At 35.6% G+C, this 14,081-nt stretch overlaps 1 protein-coding gene across 7 annotated transcripts in view; it reads left to right on the plus strand.

The window, feature by feature from the left end:
* ATF2 (activating transcription factor 2) overlaps positions 1-14,081 on the plus strand; it is a 50,982-nt gene that overhangs the window by 29,186 nt on the left and 7,715 nt on the right. For all 7 annotated transcript variants that reach the window (XM_085228631.1, XM_085228624.1, XM_085228629.1 and 4 more), the window contains 3 exons: positions 4,710-4,859; positions 5,866-6,072; positions 12,497-12,602. In XM_085228631.1, the coding sequence (XP_085084757.1) occupies positions 4,710-4,859; positions 5,866-6,072; positions 12,497-12,602 (463 nt within the window). The remainder of the gene's footprint in view (positions 1-4,709; positions 4,860-5,865; positions 6,073-12,496; positions 12,603-14,081) is intronic.

The following is a 14,081-nucleotide window of genomic DNA, read 5'->3' on the forward strand; positions in this document are numbered from 1 at the left end:
AAATTTAGTGGAGGAAGAACGTGTTAAGTGCAATCTTGCATGTCTGCTTCATTACTGGAACCTATACAATGTTACATATACAATGCCATATGTGTTTCAGTGCTAGGGAGGATAATTGTGTGCAGTTGGATTCCATTTTTATTTCATTGTACACCGTTAAGCTACTGTAGCAAATATGTGTTCCATTCATGCTTACTTGTAATGGGCACTGTTACTGCAGTTTGAATATGGTTGGAACCTGTAACTCTTGTTGCTTGCAGAGTTGATGGAAATATGACTAGAGATTTCATTCAAGCACAATCTTTTGTCTTCTGGTATTCTTTTGAGTGTATCTTTGTAAATGTACCGGGAATGACAGTAGGAATGAAAATGGGTTTTACATTTCTGCAGTGTGCTGAAAATGAATCGTCCACTTCTATGGCATGATTTCATATTAGTTGTGCAGAGCAGACTAAATGCTACAGAGTTTAGTAAAATAAAATGTAGAGATTAGTCTTGTACTATTTTAGGAAATGTTAGAATTAGATGTAATAGCTGTTACAAAAACAAAGAAGCTTCTCTGGTGAAGAGTGCTTGGATGTTAACAAGATGGTGTTTAAAGGTTCCTCCCAACACAGACCATTCTATGATAAGAATTCATAATACTAAGTACTGCATAGTTGCTTCTGATCTGTTTGTGAAAAGATCTGAAACTGTATGTTTTCAGAGAGAAAATCTGAGCCGTGAGCTGTTCCTAGTTGTAATGCATCCCTTTTTCCTTAGTGTATGGATTGTGGCTGCAAACCTAATGTTCATACACTTCTGCGTGGGTTATAGAAATTTCTCAGTGAAAGAAAAGTTGTTCTAACTTTTTCACTGAATGATTCCCCTGCCTCCTCCCCTCCACATGTAAAATCTTTTGTCACAAACGGAGAAATGCCTGGCGCACAGTGGGCAGCCAGTGGGCTTTCTGCAGGAGGTTTCTACTGAGAATTGACAGGGCAGCATGGCAAATGTTCAGAAGCCTGCATTAACTTGCTTGAGCCCGGTATGGGACCCTGTGTTCAGCAGAATTCTTCTGACCTGTCTCTCTGCATGCCGAGCTAATCAGCAAACACCTAATGAGCCTACTCTAAAGAAACAGACCCTCTCACAACCTACTTCATTTTCATATGTTCTCTGGGGGTGGAGAGACAAGTCTTCATAAGGACTGATGATGCTGCAAAGACCACAATAATGATAATTAACTTGCTGAATTTAGAAGATTATGCTGTTAATTAGTTGCAAAATAAAGATAAGTAATAGAGCAGCAGATGGTAGGATAACACCCAGGAGAAGGAGGGTTATTACTCTGATGAGCTTTTGTGGCAGATATGAAATATGAATCTGAGTTTTTCATGAATTGTTTCTGGAGAATATTATCTTGTTTCCGTGAGCTCTTGATGGAATGTTGTAGTCCTACCAAATTTTGACAAATGCAGTGAGGATTTGTTTTCAAAGATGTACATGAACAATAAAACCTTGCTAATCAAGACTTTAAAAGCTATTCAGCTATTTGAAAATACCACTTCTAAGTTGCCCCTAGTAAGCAAAAAATGTTAAACCCAGTTTTTTATCAACTTTCCTCACACACTAATGCTTGATGTATGTTTATGCTAATATTTGTTTCAATATACTGGATTTTTCAAACTGAGATTGCCAAGATTCCCATAATGTTTGATGTCTTACTATTCACAAGTAGTACAACATCCACACAGTAGTTTGTTCCAGCATTACCTTCTGAGAAATGAAATGCTTAAATTGAATATCCTTGGAGAATGTGTAATAATACTTTTCACATTATTTCTCACTTTTTTGATAGTTTTAATAATAACTATTATTTCAACTTTGAAACTGTGATATAAAGCTAAAGCCAATGATTTTGCATTTCTTTTCCCAAAAGCTTCTAATTTGATTTAACAATGTAATTTTCGAAAGAAATATATTTACTTACAAACATACAAAACAATAATATTTGAATGTTAGCATTACAATATAGAAAGCTCTCCTTTATTTGTATATCCCTATGCTTATGTTTTATAAGTAGTACTTTGGCATTTACTTTACTTTTGCCATTTTCAAATTAAACGGGCAACATACAAACGTAATAGCATTAGCTTTTAGTTTAACTGTGTAAATATGTCTGTAACACAGAAATGAGGAGTTAAAATATGAACCTGGACAATAATAAGTTATTTGCTTTATGTGAGAAAAACCGCAAAAAACAATCAACAAAAGTCGAAACGCACTCAAACACTAATTACTTTTATTTAATCTCCCACATTTTCTGACCTTAGCCAGTCCTTCACTAGAGAAGCGGATATGCTAAGTGAAACTTATTTGAATAGCTGGCTTTGTGCAAATGCTACAAAGCATTTTCAACAGCTCACAGAGGTTTTTTTGGTGTTTTTTGTTCTGTTTTGTTTTGTTGTGGTGGATGCTTACATCAAAGTCTGCTCATACAACCACTAACAGAATTGAACAGGCACACTGCCCATCCACATACCATTTAAGTGTTTATGCTACACTGCCTTAAACATTAGAATTTAGCTTGTTGTTGTTGAACTTACATATCCAGACAGTTGAGATGGATGAAATCTAATCACAGTGGAAGAGGAGAATGCCTTTGTATGGTAAGTTACTATGTTGTGGTTGAATAATTATTAATAGATGGTAACACCTGGAACAGATTGCCCAGCGAAGCTGTGAATGCACCATCTCTGGAGATGTGCAAGGCCAGGATGGATGGGGCTCTCAGTATCCTGATATAGTGGCTTGATGAAGAAGATCATCAAATCAATGTTTTAATTTTTAAAATTAGATCATGGAGTTTGTTTCAGTTAGAAAGTACTGGGGCCATTCTATTCTTGTTTAACTGGAGGCATGGGCGCTGAGTTTTTTTGGTAGCCAAGGTGAATTAGGAAGGTACAAGTTGTCAGTTTGCTTTACTACTGTAAAGAACTTAGGATTTCCAGAGTACTGGAAATCTTAGTATACATAGTAAGAGTTCTGGGCGTGTTATCTTTAAAAACCCTGCCCTAAAGCCCGTGTCATTGTGAGTTACACACACAATGTCTATCTGTTCCCTTTTCCAATGTATGTTAACTACCAACCAACATTAAGAAAGTTTTGGCAGATCTGTAGACAAACTGACATCTCAGTAATTTTACCACAATAAATTAAACCAACCCAAAACTTACTGTCTCTGTATTTCTGTAGGTTGGCTCTGTTTGTTGTTCATACTCTTTAATTAATAGTTCAAAAGTCAGATTGTTTATAATTTGAAGCTCCCACAATGCATGGGGAATTTGTGTGCAACTGTTATTCTGTAGTGTAAAGCTTTTGAATCATTTAACTCATGTTTTGCTAGTGTAGAACATCCTGTATTCTTAAAAAGATGGAAGTGCTTGAAAGGTTCCACTTAATGATTCCAGTTCGTGGATTATGAGCCAGAGCTAGGCTGTTAGAAGCCAACTATTTATCTGATGGAATAATGTATAAAAGTATACAGAGCTGTAGGGGATCTCTTACATTCTTGTTTTTGACAAGTGCATTTGGAATTTGAGTAGGGTGATGTGTGCTATCAGACTCCATATAGAGCAGTTTCTGTCGAAGAGACTACTAAAGAAGCTCACTGCGTTGGTAAACAGAAGTCACTGACTGAAGCTTCTCTAATAGGAAGCCAGCAAAGGAATGTTAGGACCTTCTCATCCTTCTCAGTTCTCTGTATAGTCTTCAAACAGGATGTCTGCTGTTTGTGGTTAGAGGCAACAATCAACTATTTAGAGGGTCAATTTGCCATATCACAAAGATTTTTAGCAGTTTTGGCAAAGGTGGATCTGCAATCTGTTGCTTAAATGTAACACAAGAGGAAGGAAATCCTATTAAGGAAGAAGAGAGCTATCACTATATTCCAATGGCTTAATCCTGAGAGGCATTGGATACTGTATGATAGCTGATATGGAGTATCTGTCTGCATGATGCATGGGTGCAAAATTCTTTTCTTTTTTGGACTGACCAAATGCAGCCTAGTTCCAGCATTTTTAAGACATTTTTTTAATAACTAGTACTTTATTGATATTTACTTCATATTCTAAACCACCTTGATACAAGAATTAATTAAAAAGATAATAATTAAATGGTGTTAATGTTATACACAAATGTGCTTGGCATAAGGAATGTGATAGAAAATTGTTACTGTTATGAAATTGTCAACATTTAAAATAAGGACTCAAAATGGAAATGTATGAGCCAGCTTCAGATCTAAGTATTGCAGCTGAGTACTGTGCCAGTATTCCTGGTTCTGCATATGTCACTGCAAGGGCAATACAATACCAGTTTCAACAACTATTTCTTCATGCTTTCAAGTCATCTCTTCATGGAAACTGTTCATCAGCAGGGAGATTTTTTGTGTATTTCTCCATGCAGCTTGCAGTCCTTTCTGAGATGTTGTTATGATGACTGCAAGAAGTTATGATTGCAAGTAGATACACGTCTAGATTGCTGTTGAAAGCCTGTGAAAAACAAGCAAAAAATCCAGTAGTGATAGAGATGGAGTTCCTGTTTGCCAAGTGGAGTGGAAGTAACTAATATAAATCATTCATAAGTCCTCAAGTTATCCTATGATTATGTAATTATGTTACAATATTGCCATTATGCTGAGGGGAAAAAGAAATTTTATTTTCTTTCAGAGACTGAAAGCAGCCTTGACCCAGCAGCACCCTCAGGTAACAAATGGAGATACTGCCAAGGGACATCCGAGTGGGTTGGTTAGGACTCAGTCAGATGAGCCGCGACCACAATCACTACAGCAACCTGCAACTTCAACAACTGAAACACCGGTATGACAACAAAGTGGAAATGCAATTCCTGCCCTGCTCCTTGTTAACATAAAAACTTGTTTCTTTACTGTTGATTTTTGTAAAGCAGAGCTTAACAAGTACTGTGGAATACTCTCAGAGCTAGAGGTTTGATGGAGAAATTGACTGCCCTGGTGCAATGCTGGCAACATCTTTTATATGTATATATACATACATATAGTTATGCAGCAGACTGCTTTTTCTAGATGATTATATGTAACTTTGCTGTATTGCTATGTTGGTACTGTATGTATTTTGCTGTGATATCAATATTTGTGCAGTAATGAAGTGTTTATAATGATGCTCTTTCTAAAATGCATTATTCAAGATGATAATTTCAAAATAGATGTTATCTGTCTGTTTAGGTTTAAAACTAACTCCTGATTTCTGGAGTGCGCTAACAGGAATTTTTGTAGTAACTGAAAATTATACCACTGGTTTTTATATAATCAAAAAGAACAGCTTACTTTATTTTGCATTTATATTACATCTGTCTACTGTATTTCACATCATAAGCACTCTTCTGAACTTTTTAACTGCATCAAGGATAACACTTGTGTTAATTGCTTTAAGGATCCTTTTTGGGCTTCCACAAGAAGAGTTTCAGTACTGTGTCTTTCTGAGCACTGAAAGGAGGTTAGTGAGCTTAGAAGTGGTAGTCTTTTCCTGTGGGGTGGCAGGTGAAAACAGGAAACTAAGGGACAAAAGCTCCAAGTCAGACTAGAAGCGCTGCTGGAAGAGGTGTTTCCTAAGCTGAATCCTGGACAATTGCCATTCTGCTTCTAAGAAACCTGTCAGAAAAGTAGTTTCTTAAGAAAATATTTATAGGTGACAGTGGAAACAGTCACTGTCCCTGAATAGAGAGCCAGTGAGATAAATGCAAAATTTACTGTAAGACTTTGGTATGTTTTTGGGTTGTTTCCTAGTGCTCTTAAAAACTTAAGATTATTACACTGATAACTTCTTTAATACTTCTTGCTGATTTCAGGCATCACCAGCTCAGCCTACACAACAAACACCAAATACAGGTGGTCGGCGGAGAAGAGCTGCTAATGAAGATCCTGATGAAAAAAGAAGAAAGTTTCTCGAGCGAAACCGAGCTGCTGCTTCCAGGTGCCGGCAGAAACGGAAAGTCTGGGTACAGTCATTGGAGAAAAAGGCTGAGGACCTGAGCTCGCTAAATGGCCAGTTACAGGTATACTTCTTATTTTGAGTAAAAATGATTAAATCACTCTTGGACAGTGATTCTGCATCAATGGAACTTTAAACTTTGCATGAAATCGGAAATGTGAACTACTTTTAAATGATGTCTCAGGTCAGAAAATCCAGTATTGAATTGCATATTCCAGCAAAGTAAGAATATAAGAGAGTGTTCTGATTAAGATGTGTGAACTGAGGATCATTCCCATTTGTCCTTTGTTCCATTTTAAATAACTTTCAGACAGTGGTACTAAGTGACTTGATATGTTGGAGTAAAGGCTTAATAGCCTTACCTTAAAAAATGCCTTGGACTTATCGATTTCTATCACAGTCTGAGTTATTTAAAAAACATTTCTTTTATTTCCTTTGGTTCTTTTTAACTTCACTGTTTTTTCCTTTAAAGTGAATGTAGTGCTCGTGAAAGGTGCCAGATTGACATCACTGGAAACTGAAGGCCTCTTTTGTCCACAGAACAGGTACAGCACAGGCAGCATCAGTGCAAATTTCACCACGCTGCCCTCCTAGTGTGCATAACTCTTAGAGGGAGAGTTGTATACTGTGAGAGGGTAGTCTAATATATATTACCAGTTATTTCTCCACACCATCAGAGGTTTCATTGGAAAGTTGTCACGTTGACGCATTTTTCCCCCTTAAGCAATCCGTGACCCTTTTGTTTAAATTGCTACTACTGCTAAAATACACTTTCTCAATCTTTTACCACAGCACCCAAGAATTGGCAGGAAGTATTGTTTCAAAATAAAAAGTCTAAAAGCATCATTTTAAGAATTATGGAAAGGAAAGCTTGATGTTGTTTCCTAAGTAAAGTATTTGTTTAGAAAATGTAATGAAAAGTATTTTGATATTTTAAAGTTTATCTTATTTCCTTAGAGTTGTTCAGCGAGTCAAATTCACAGATTTTTCCTATTAAAACCCTCATTTGGTGCTATTGATAAAGATGTCCCAGCTCAACCAACAGAATAGTAGAGCATGTTTTATCTTGTAATCAACATTAAAAAGTATTGGCCACCTTCAGTTTCCTGACTAGAATAGAAGAGTGCATTTAGAAGGGACCTTCAGAGATCACTGAGTCCAAATGAGACCAAAGCACGTTATTGAGGGCATTATCCAAATGCTTCTTGAACATTGACAGGCATGGAGCACCAGTCACCTCACTAGGGAGCCTGTTCCAGTGTTTGTCCAACCTTAAAGAAATTTTTCCTAAAAATAAAAAATATATCTAGTCGTCTTTAAACATTTTCAGCATCAGACTGTAAAATTCAAGAAATTCAGAGCTAAGCACATAATGTGAAATTATTAATTGTGTTCTAGAATCACTAGCTGACATCATGGCATTACTTAACTTACTTGCAAATACATAATCTTCTCATACCTGTTCACAGTCTGAGGACTCAACTTTAATGTAGTCATAGCCCTCATGGTAAATCCATGAATTGCAAAATGACATGTAGCACTATAGGTTAAAGAATCTAAGAAACAAGTGAAGGCATAGTATATTTTTCTTGCAGGAAGAAAAACAACAAAAACAATTGGCTGTATTTCAGTTGTCTTAATGAAAATAGTTTTTGGTAAGATGAACGACCTTTAACTTGTGCACATCCATTTTTATAATTGAAAACTGTGAAAATACCGTATCATCATTTGTTTGTAACAAATTGTCACAGTGGGTTTGAAACCAATAATGAAAGTCATTGTACAGTTACATATATATATATATATATATATATATATATACACACACACACCTTATTTACTGTAGCTGCTGCTGTAACAGCAACATTAGTGTTGTACAGTTACACAATAATGTAGTAGTCTTTTGCTTATTAGAGAGAGAGCAGTCCTGGTTTCGTTCTGTGCATATTCAAACATCCTATAATAGATAAAATGTAGAATCAGACTTGTTTGCAGATATTTTAATAAAAAATAACACATCCATATAAAGGTATGCAAATACACCACCTGATAATAATATGGAAGAAAGCTAATGCTCTATTGAAGAAGTGCCCCGTAGCAGCAGTAATGGTCCAAGGAAAAAAAATTAAAAAGCTTTGTCTCATTGAGAAGGCCACAGGTTTTCTCTTCTTTAACAGTTGCAATTTTTCTGAATTGATGTTTGTAGCATGATGTACTTCTTGTTACAAATAAAATTAAGAGTGAGAATAGAATCTGAAGTCAGAAAGGAGATCAAGGTTTACACTTTGTTTTATGGCAAATGCTAAAACACGTTTCGTCCTGGGACTTTGTCAGTGATCTTAATGTCTCCTGAACTGTTAGAATAACTGTGGATGCCCATGTAAAATATTGTATTTATTTGTGTGCATCGCTTAGACCTATAGTTGCATCTAAATCTTGATTGTGGTTTTTACTTATTTGTTTACATATCTGGAAACCAAAACATTTCCAGATTTCCAAGCAATAATTCTGTAATAACTCAAGAAAAAGGAATTCCTTAATTTGCCAAAAGCAAAACTGTTAACTGTGAAGAACAAAATGACTTGAAGAGTATTGAATGTCAGAGAAATAAACTATTATGTGAAAGCATTCGTCCATCCTGAATTTCCATAGTTATGTTTTACCTAATAATCTAACACAGCTGATCAGCGTAGTGGGCAGAAATGGTTACTTACATTATATTTAATAGTAAACTTGCTACTTTTGGAGTTTTGCCTTAGTACAGCTTTATGAACTGAGTGATAGGTTTTAGTAGTGCTTGCTTAATATCTAAATGACCTGCTGAGATGTTATAATTACAAAATTAATACCAAAATGACTAGAAATTCCACTGCAGTGCTTTGCATAACACTTTCAACTTCTTTCAACACAGTAGTGCTCGTGTTATATTTGTGTCAAAGATTCTAATGTCCATGTTTTTAAAACTGGGAGCTCTCTAGCATTAGATACAGATTTGAAGAGCTATAGTTGGTTGATACATATCTTTTGTTCCACAGTTTTCTGCTTCCTTAGTTGAATTTGTGTATGAGAAAGTAATTTATTCAAGCTTTTTTTTTTTTACTGAAATGAAGATTTCAGTCAAGTCATGTCAATAACATGTATTAGATTGGCCTTTATCAATCTATACTATGGGCTACATGCGTTATTTCATGCTTCCAACTTTTTGAAATATATTTGTTTTCTTTTTTGTGTTTTCTACTCATATGTTGATTCATTTAATGATCTGAGAATTGTTAAACCTTTTTCTGTTGCCTCTGTGCCTGTCCTGAATATCGTATGCTACGTAACATGTTTTTAAGGAGCTGTTGGCCACGTGTGTCCAGTGGCTGCTCACTGGTATTGCAGTGTCTGATGCTAAAGTCTGTAGCATGTTCCATATTTGATCCCTATCACTGTAAAAACTTCAGAGGACAAAGAATTAGTGAGTTTGTGTTACTTCTGTTAGTAGAAGCATGGTCTGTCTTCCTTAGGAGGTCTTTCTGGGCTTTAGGAGACATCGCTTATCAGCAGTTGGTGGTTTGTGCTACTGCTACACAGGAGCTGCTTTAGGAAGGCTGTATGAAAAATAAATGCCCAGTCCATTATCCCCATAACTGCCACATCTGTTTGCCTCTGGTAAAAGGCCTGGTAAATATACTTCACAAATGTTGCCCAGCACCCGGCTTAATAAGGGTTAATCTGGTCCCATTATTACACGTGTGTTTTGAATGCAGGGAAAATAGGCAGATGCAGAAGAACATATTGTACACAGTGCAATATACTGTGATATCTTTTGAAAAATGGAGTACAGGTGGAAATAGATGTGCTTTCCCCCAGAATCCTGCTTTCCCACGTTAGCATGCTTTTTAAATGTGTGAACATAAGAATTCTTCTAGGTAGAATGTAAAATATATTTCATGCTTGTTTAAAGAAACGCTGATACCTGCTCTTGACTTAATAAATGAAGAGGGCTGTTCATCTTCTGTGTGCAAAAAGTTTCAGTCTTTCTTCGTGCCAACTGTTGAATTGTTTGTTCTGTGTGTTTCTTCTTATTAGCCTATTTTCCATAAAGGCCACCTGTTAACATATTTTGAAAGAGCTGGAAGGATGTCATATTGTCAGATGCATGATAAGAAAACTGCAAGGTATATAGAAGCTGATTCTAATAACCCACTTCTATTATTGGTCCAAAGTGGCTCTTACTAGTTGCATGTAAATGGCAGCTATTGATTAGTCTCTCCTTCACGTTCCACATACTAAGTGTGTCTGGGACTTATTCTTTTCTGCTTTCAGGAATGGTTTGTAAGTGGAATATGATGCTATTGGCACAGTGTTGATGTTACTAACAGTGCTAGCTATGTTTTCAGGGAGTGTGCCTCAAGTTTTTAATTTAGTATAGGAATGCTTTTTTTTTTCCTTCCAAATCTGTTTAAAATAAGGTGTTTGCTTTTCTATATTCCTTTTAGCAAGGCACTGCCTTTTCAACTGTTTTTCATGAATACTAGATTTATTTACACTGGTAAACAGCTGCTTCATTTTTATATATGCTGTTTGTGCATAAAATTCTTCTTTAAATGGGGGAAATGAAGGTAGAAACTTTCTGAATGCTTTTTCCTGATTTGATCATTTATTTTGCCAGTGTTCCTTTAAACTAACAGAAGTATGATTCATGTTCTTGGACATTGCTGTTTCTGTACATTATCAAGAAGTATCTCAAAACTGCATCAGCACTTTTCTGTATCAGTTTTGTGCAACTGCCTGGTTGGCATCCAGACATGTGGATCCTCAGTAAATAATGTGGTGAACTAAGAGATCTGAAAGCTGGAGGCACGAGTAGAGTGCTCTCTTAACAGCCCAGGATTTCAGGACATAAAATTCCTGATGGTAGAGCTTTTGTAGGTGATGCGTTTTTTTTTTCTTTTTTTCATTACAACCTTTTTCTTTGTAATCACAGTTCTCTTACTAGAAACGTCAGTGAAGTCAAATTTCTCTTTCAGCTCTTCTTTTTGCTTTAAAATTCCTGCAAAGGATATTTGGCACAGTAAAATGACTGAACAGAAAATTAGTCCTTAATAATTTTTTAAAGAAGATATAAAATTGGTCTTCTAATTAGAGGGAGAGGGCACGAAGAAAAGCTACGTCATACAAATCTGATATTTTAGCTACGGTATTTTTAAATTATATTACCTAGTGTAAGTAAACCAAATAAATTCTATTCTTGAAAATGTTTTCATTATTTTAGAATCCTTTTAGTTTTCATTCATCTCTTCTGACTGGACTACCTTAGCTTACAAGGACAGATCGACATTTGCATGGGTTTTTTTTCCACATAATTTTATTTGTAATCTAATTTTCCTATGTTTGCTTTTCTTTAAGTCGCTTCCAAATGCATAAAACATGAATTCATGGTAATATATATTTTTCTTATGTGCGCAGATTTGTATGGTTTAAATAACTTCAAGTATTTCGTATGAGTGGAAAGGACTTACATTTAAAATAAACTCACCCCTGAAAAGATATCGCATATCAGGATGCGAGGCTCATAAAGCATTGCAGATAACCTGAGTCTGTAGATGCCTACCGGTTTTTCTAATGCTCTAAGTGAAAATGAATCTCTCACCATGCCACACTGTTCTTAATTTGGAGTGTCAGTGTAGTTATGTACTGTTTCTCATTCATAGATACCAAATTCTTTTACAGAGAAGGGGTAAGTATCATTGTCCTCCATCTTACAAATGGGGAAATTGCAGCACAAAGAAGAAAAATGACCTTCCTCAAGGTCACCTGGTAGTGGAAAGGCACAGCCTGGGAACGAGCACTGTCACTAGATTCTGCAAGTGCTGTCTCCTAGATTATGCTCCACTTGAGCGGTATAGACTGACACTTCAGGTTTTATCATCATGCTTAATTATTCCTACATACAATACTTGGTTTATACATGATTGTTAAGGAGAAATGTGAAAATCAACAGACATTTTCTAAATTGTTTTCCATTACGTGAGATTTTTAAAGTCCAAGTGCAAATGTAGTTGCCAAAATCAAAGCTGCGTAGGCTTCTTAAAAAAATAAGTGTATCATTGTTTGTGGCATCTGTTGAATGCAGGTAGCTAAATGTAGATTTACTCTGGTTAGAATTGGTAAAACTCTGTAGGAGAGTCTTACAGTAGCTGGATCACGTGAATGAGAATGTATGTAGACTCTGCATCTGCAGACTGAGTAACATTTATTTTCCATAGAAATGTTTCCTAATTTAAGAAAATCATAAAGTAAAGTTAATCGAGTTTCAGATAAGAAGTATTGTAAGATTAAAAAAAAATGCATACATTTTTGCTATACATACACCAAATGGAAAATTCTTATATTTTATTTACCCTTAAATGATCAACTGAAAATCCTATAAAACTTAATACTGACTTTCAAAATGCGTGTAGTTTGAGCCTGGTAAAGTACATAACTTTCTTCTCCTTTAGAATGAAGTCACCCTGCTGAGAAATGAAGTGGCACAGCTGAAACAGCTTCTTCTGGCTCATAAAGATTGCCCTGTAACCGCCATGCAGAAGAAATCTGGCTATCATAGTGAGTAATGTTCCATTACCTATAGCCTTAGTCTGCGTCAGTGAAATACTGCCAAAATGAACTGAATCAACATTAAAAATAAGAAGTGCATTTCTAATATCACACTAAAGATTTTTTTTTTTAATCTCAAAGGTTATTATAAGGCGGGAATGTATATGGGATATTTAGGAATATATTTAAGCCCTCTCAGTTGAATTGTTGCATATCATTGAGGGTTTTATGTTGGTTTAATAATTGCATATGGTAATTAGCATATATGGACTGTAGGCTACTACACCTGCTTTGGAAAATATAATTAAAGTATTAAGAGCACGTGATAAACCATTTTTGTATACTTTATCTTAGCCTAGTACAGAGAAAGGTCCTTGTGGGTTTTTTCTTTATCGTAATGAGATTTCAGAAAAGGTAATATAACAGCTGTCCTCATTTACCATAACATCCAGGATCAGTCAAGCTGTTAAAGTAATCAGATGCAGGTTTGTGCCTCCTACTGTACAATGTCTTCTAGACTGTTTTGATTTCCACGTTAAACAATCTCTTTTAACAAGGTATTTTAAAAAGGAAATATGAAGGGAATACCAAATGCTTCAGTGAGCATTTATTTTCTAATAGATATTTTTACTGAAAGTTGCTGATTTGATTTTTATCCTTCCAGCATTTTAAAGGTTAATTATGCTTTCCTGACTTGCAACTTCATTTTTGGATATGATACGCAGTGCCAGAACCAGCTGCTGCTGCTGTAGAATAAATGGCCAATTTTGTCCATTGTACACAAATTTGTTACAAATAACTGAGCCGGGAATGCATTAGGCAACATTCATAATATATAACCCACAGCTTTCGTTTTTATGATTTAGTGATATTTCAGGATATTTGTAAATGTGAAGATTGTTTCTGCCATATGTAGCCACTTCATTTTAATTTGCCAGTGTCAGTAATTCAGGAGAATAAAGGAACGTTTTGTATTGCATGCAAACAGATCCTCAGGTGCTTGCGATAAAACTTAATGGCCACCATCTTTACTTGTAGTCATTGTAAGCAGTTTCATCAGAATGGGCAATATTTTTTAATTTAAAAGATTCAGGAGATTTAGCAACTCTCTCTTGCCACGTATACCTGGAATACTGATTTTGTCAGTTTTGAGCTTATAAATCTTGGTCCTTTGATCTCCAGTCATTTTGACAAGACAGAAAATAGCATCTTGGAGCAAATTGGAACGGTATGGAAATATGTTTGGGATTTATATTAACAATGATTGCTGCAGGGATGAGGCCATTATGGCTCCCATCTGACAGCACAACATAATTTCATACAGAAGCTACTAGGGGATAACATTATGCATGCAAGATTTTCTGGGGGGAAAAAAAATAACCTAACAATCCCCTCCCCCAAACCCCAAAAAAGCAGCAACTGTAGGTTTCTTGAATTTTGATGTTTTAAGGATACATGTTCAAATATTCTTAATGCAAATTCAAAAAT

The sequence above is a fragment of the Meleagris gallopavo genome, chromosome 7 (assembly GCF_905368555.1).
Source record: "Meleagris gallopavo chromosome 7, MGAL_WU_HG_1.1, whole genome shotgun sequence".
Taxonomy (NCBI): domain Eukaryota; kingdom Metazoa; phylum Chordata; class Aves; order Galliformes; family Phasianidae; genus Meleagris; species Meleagris gallopavo.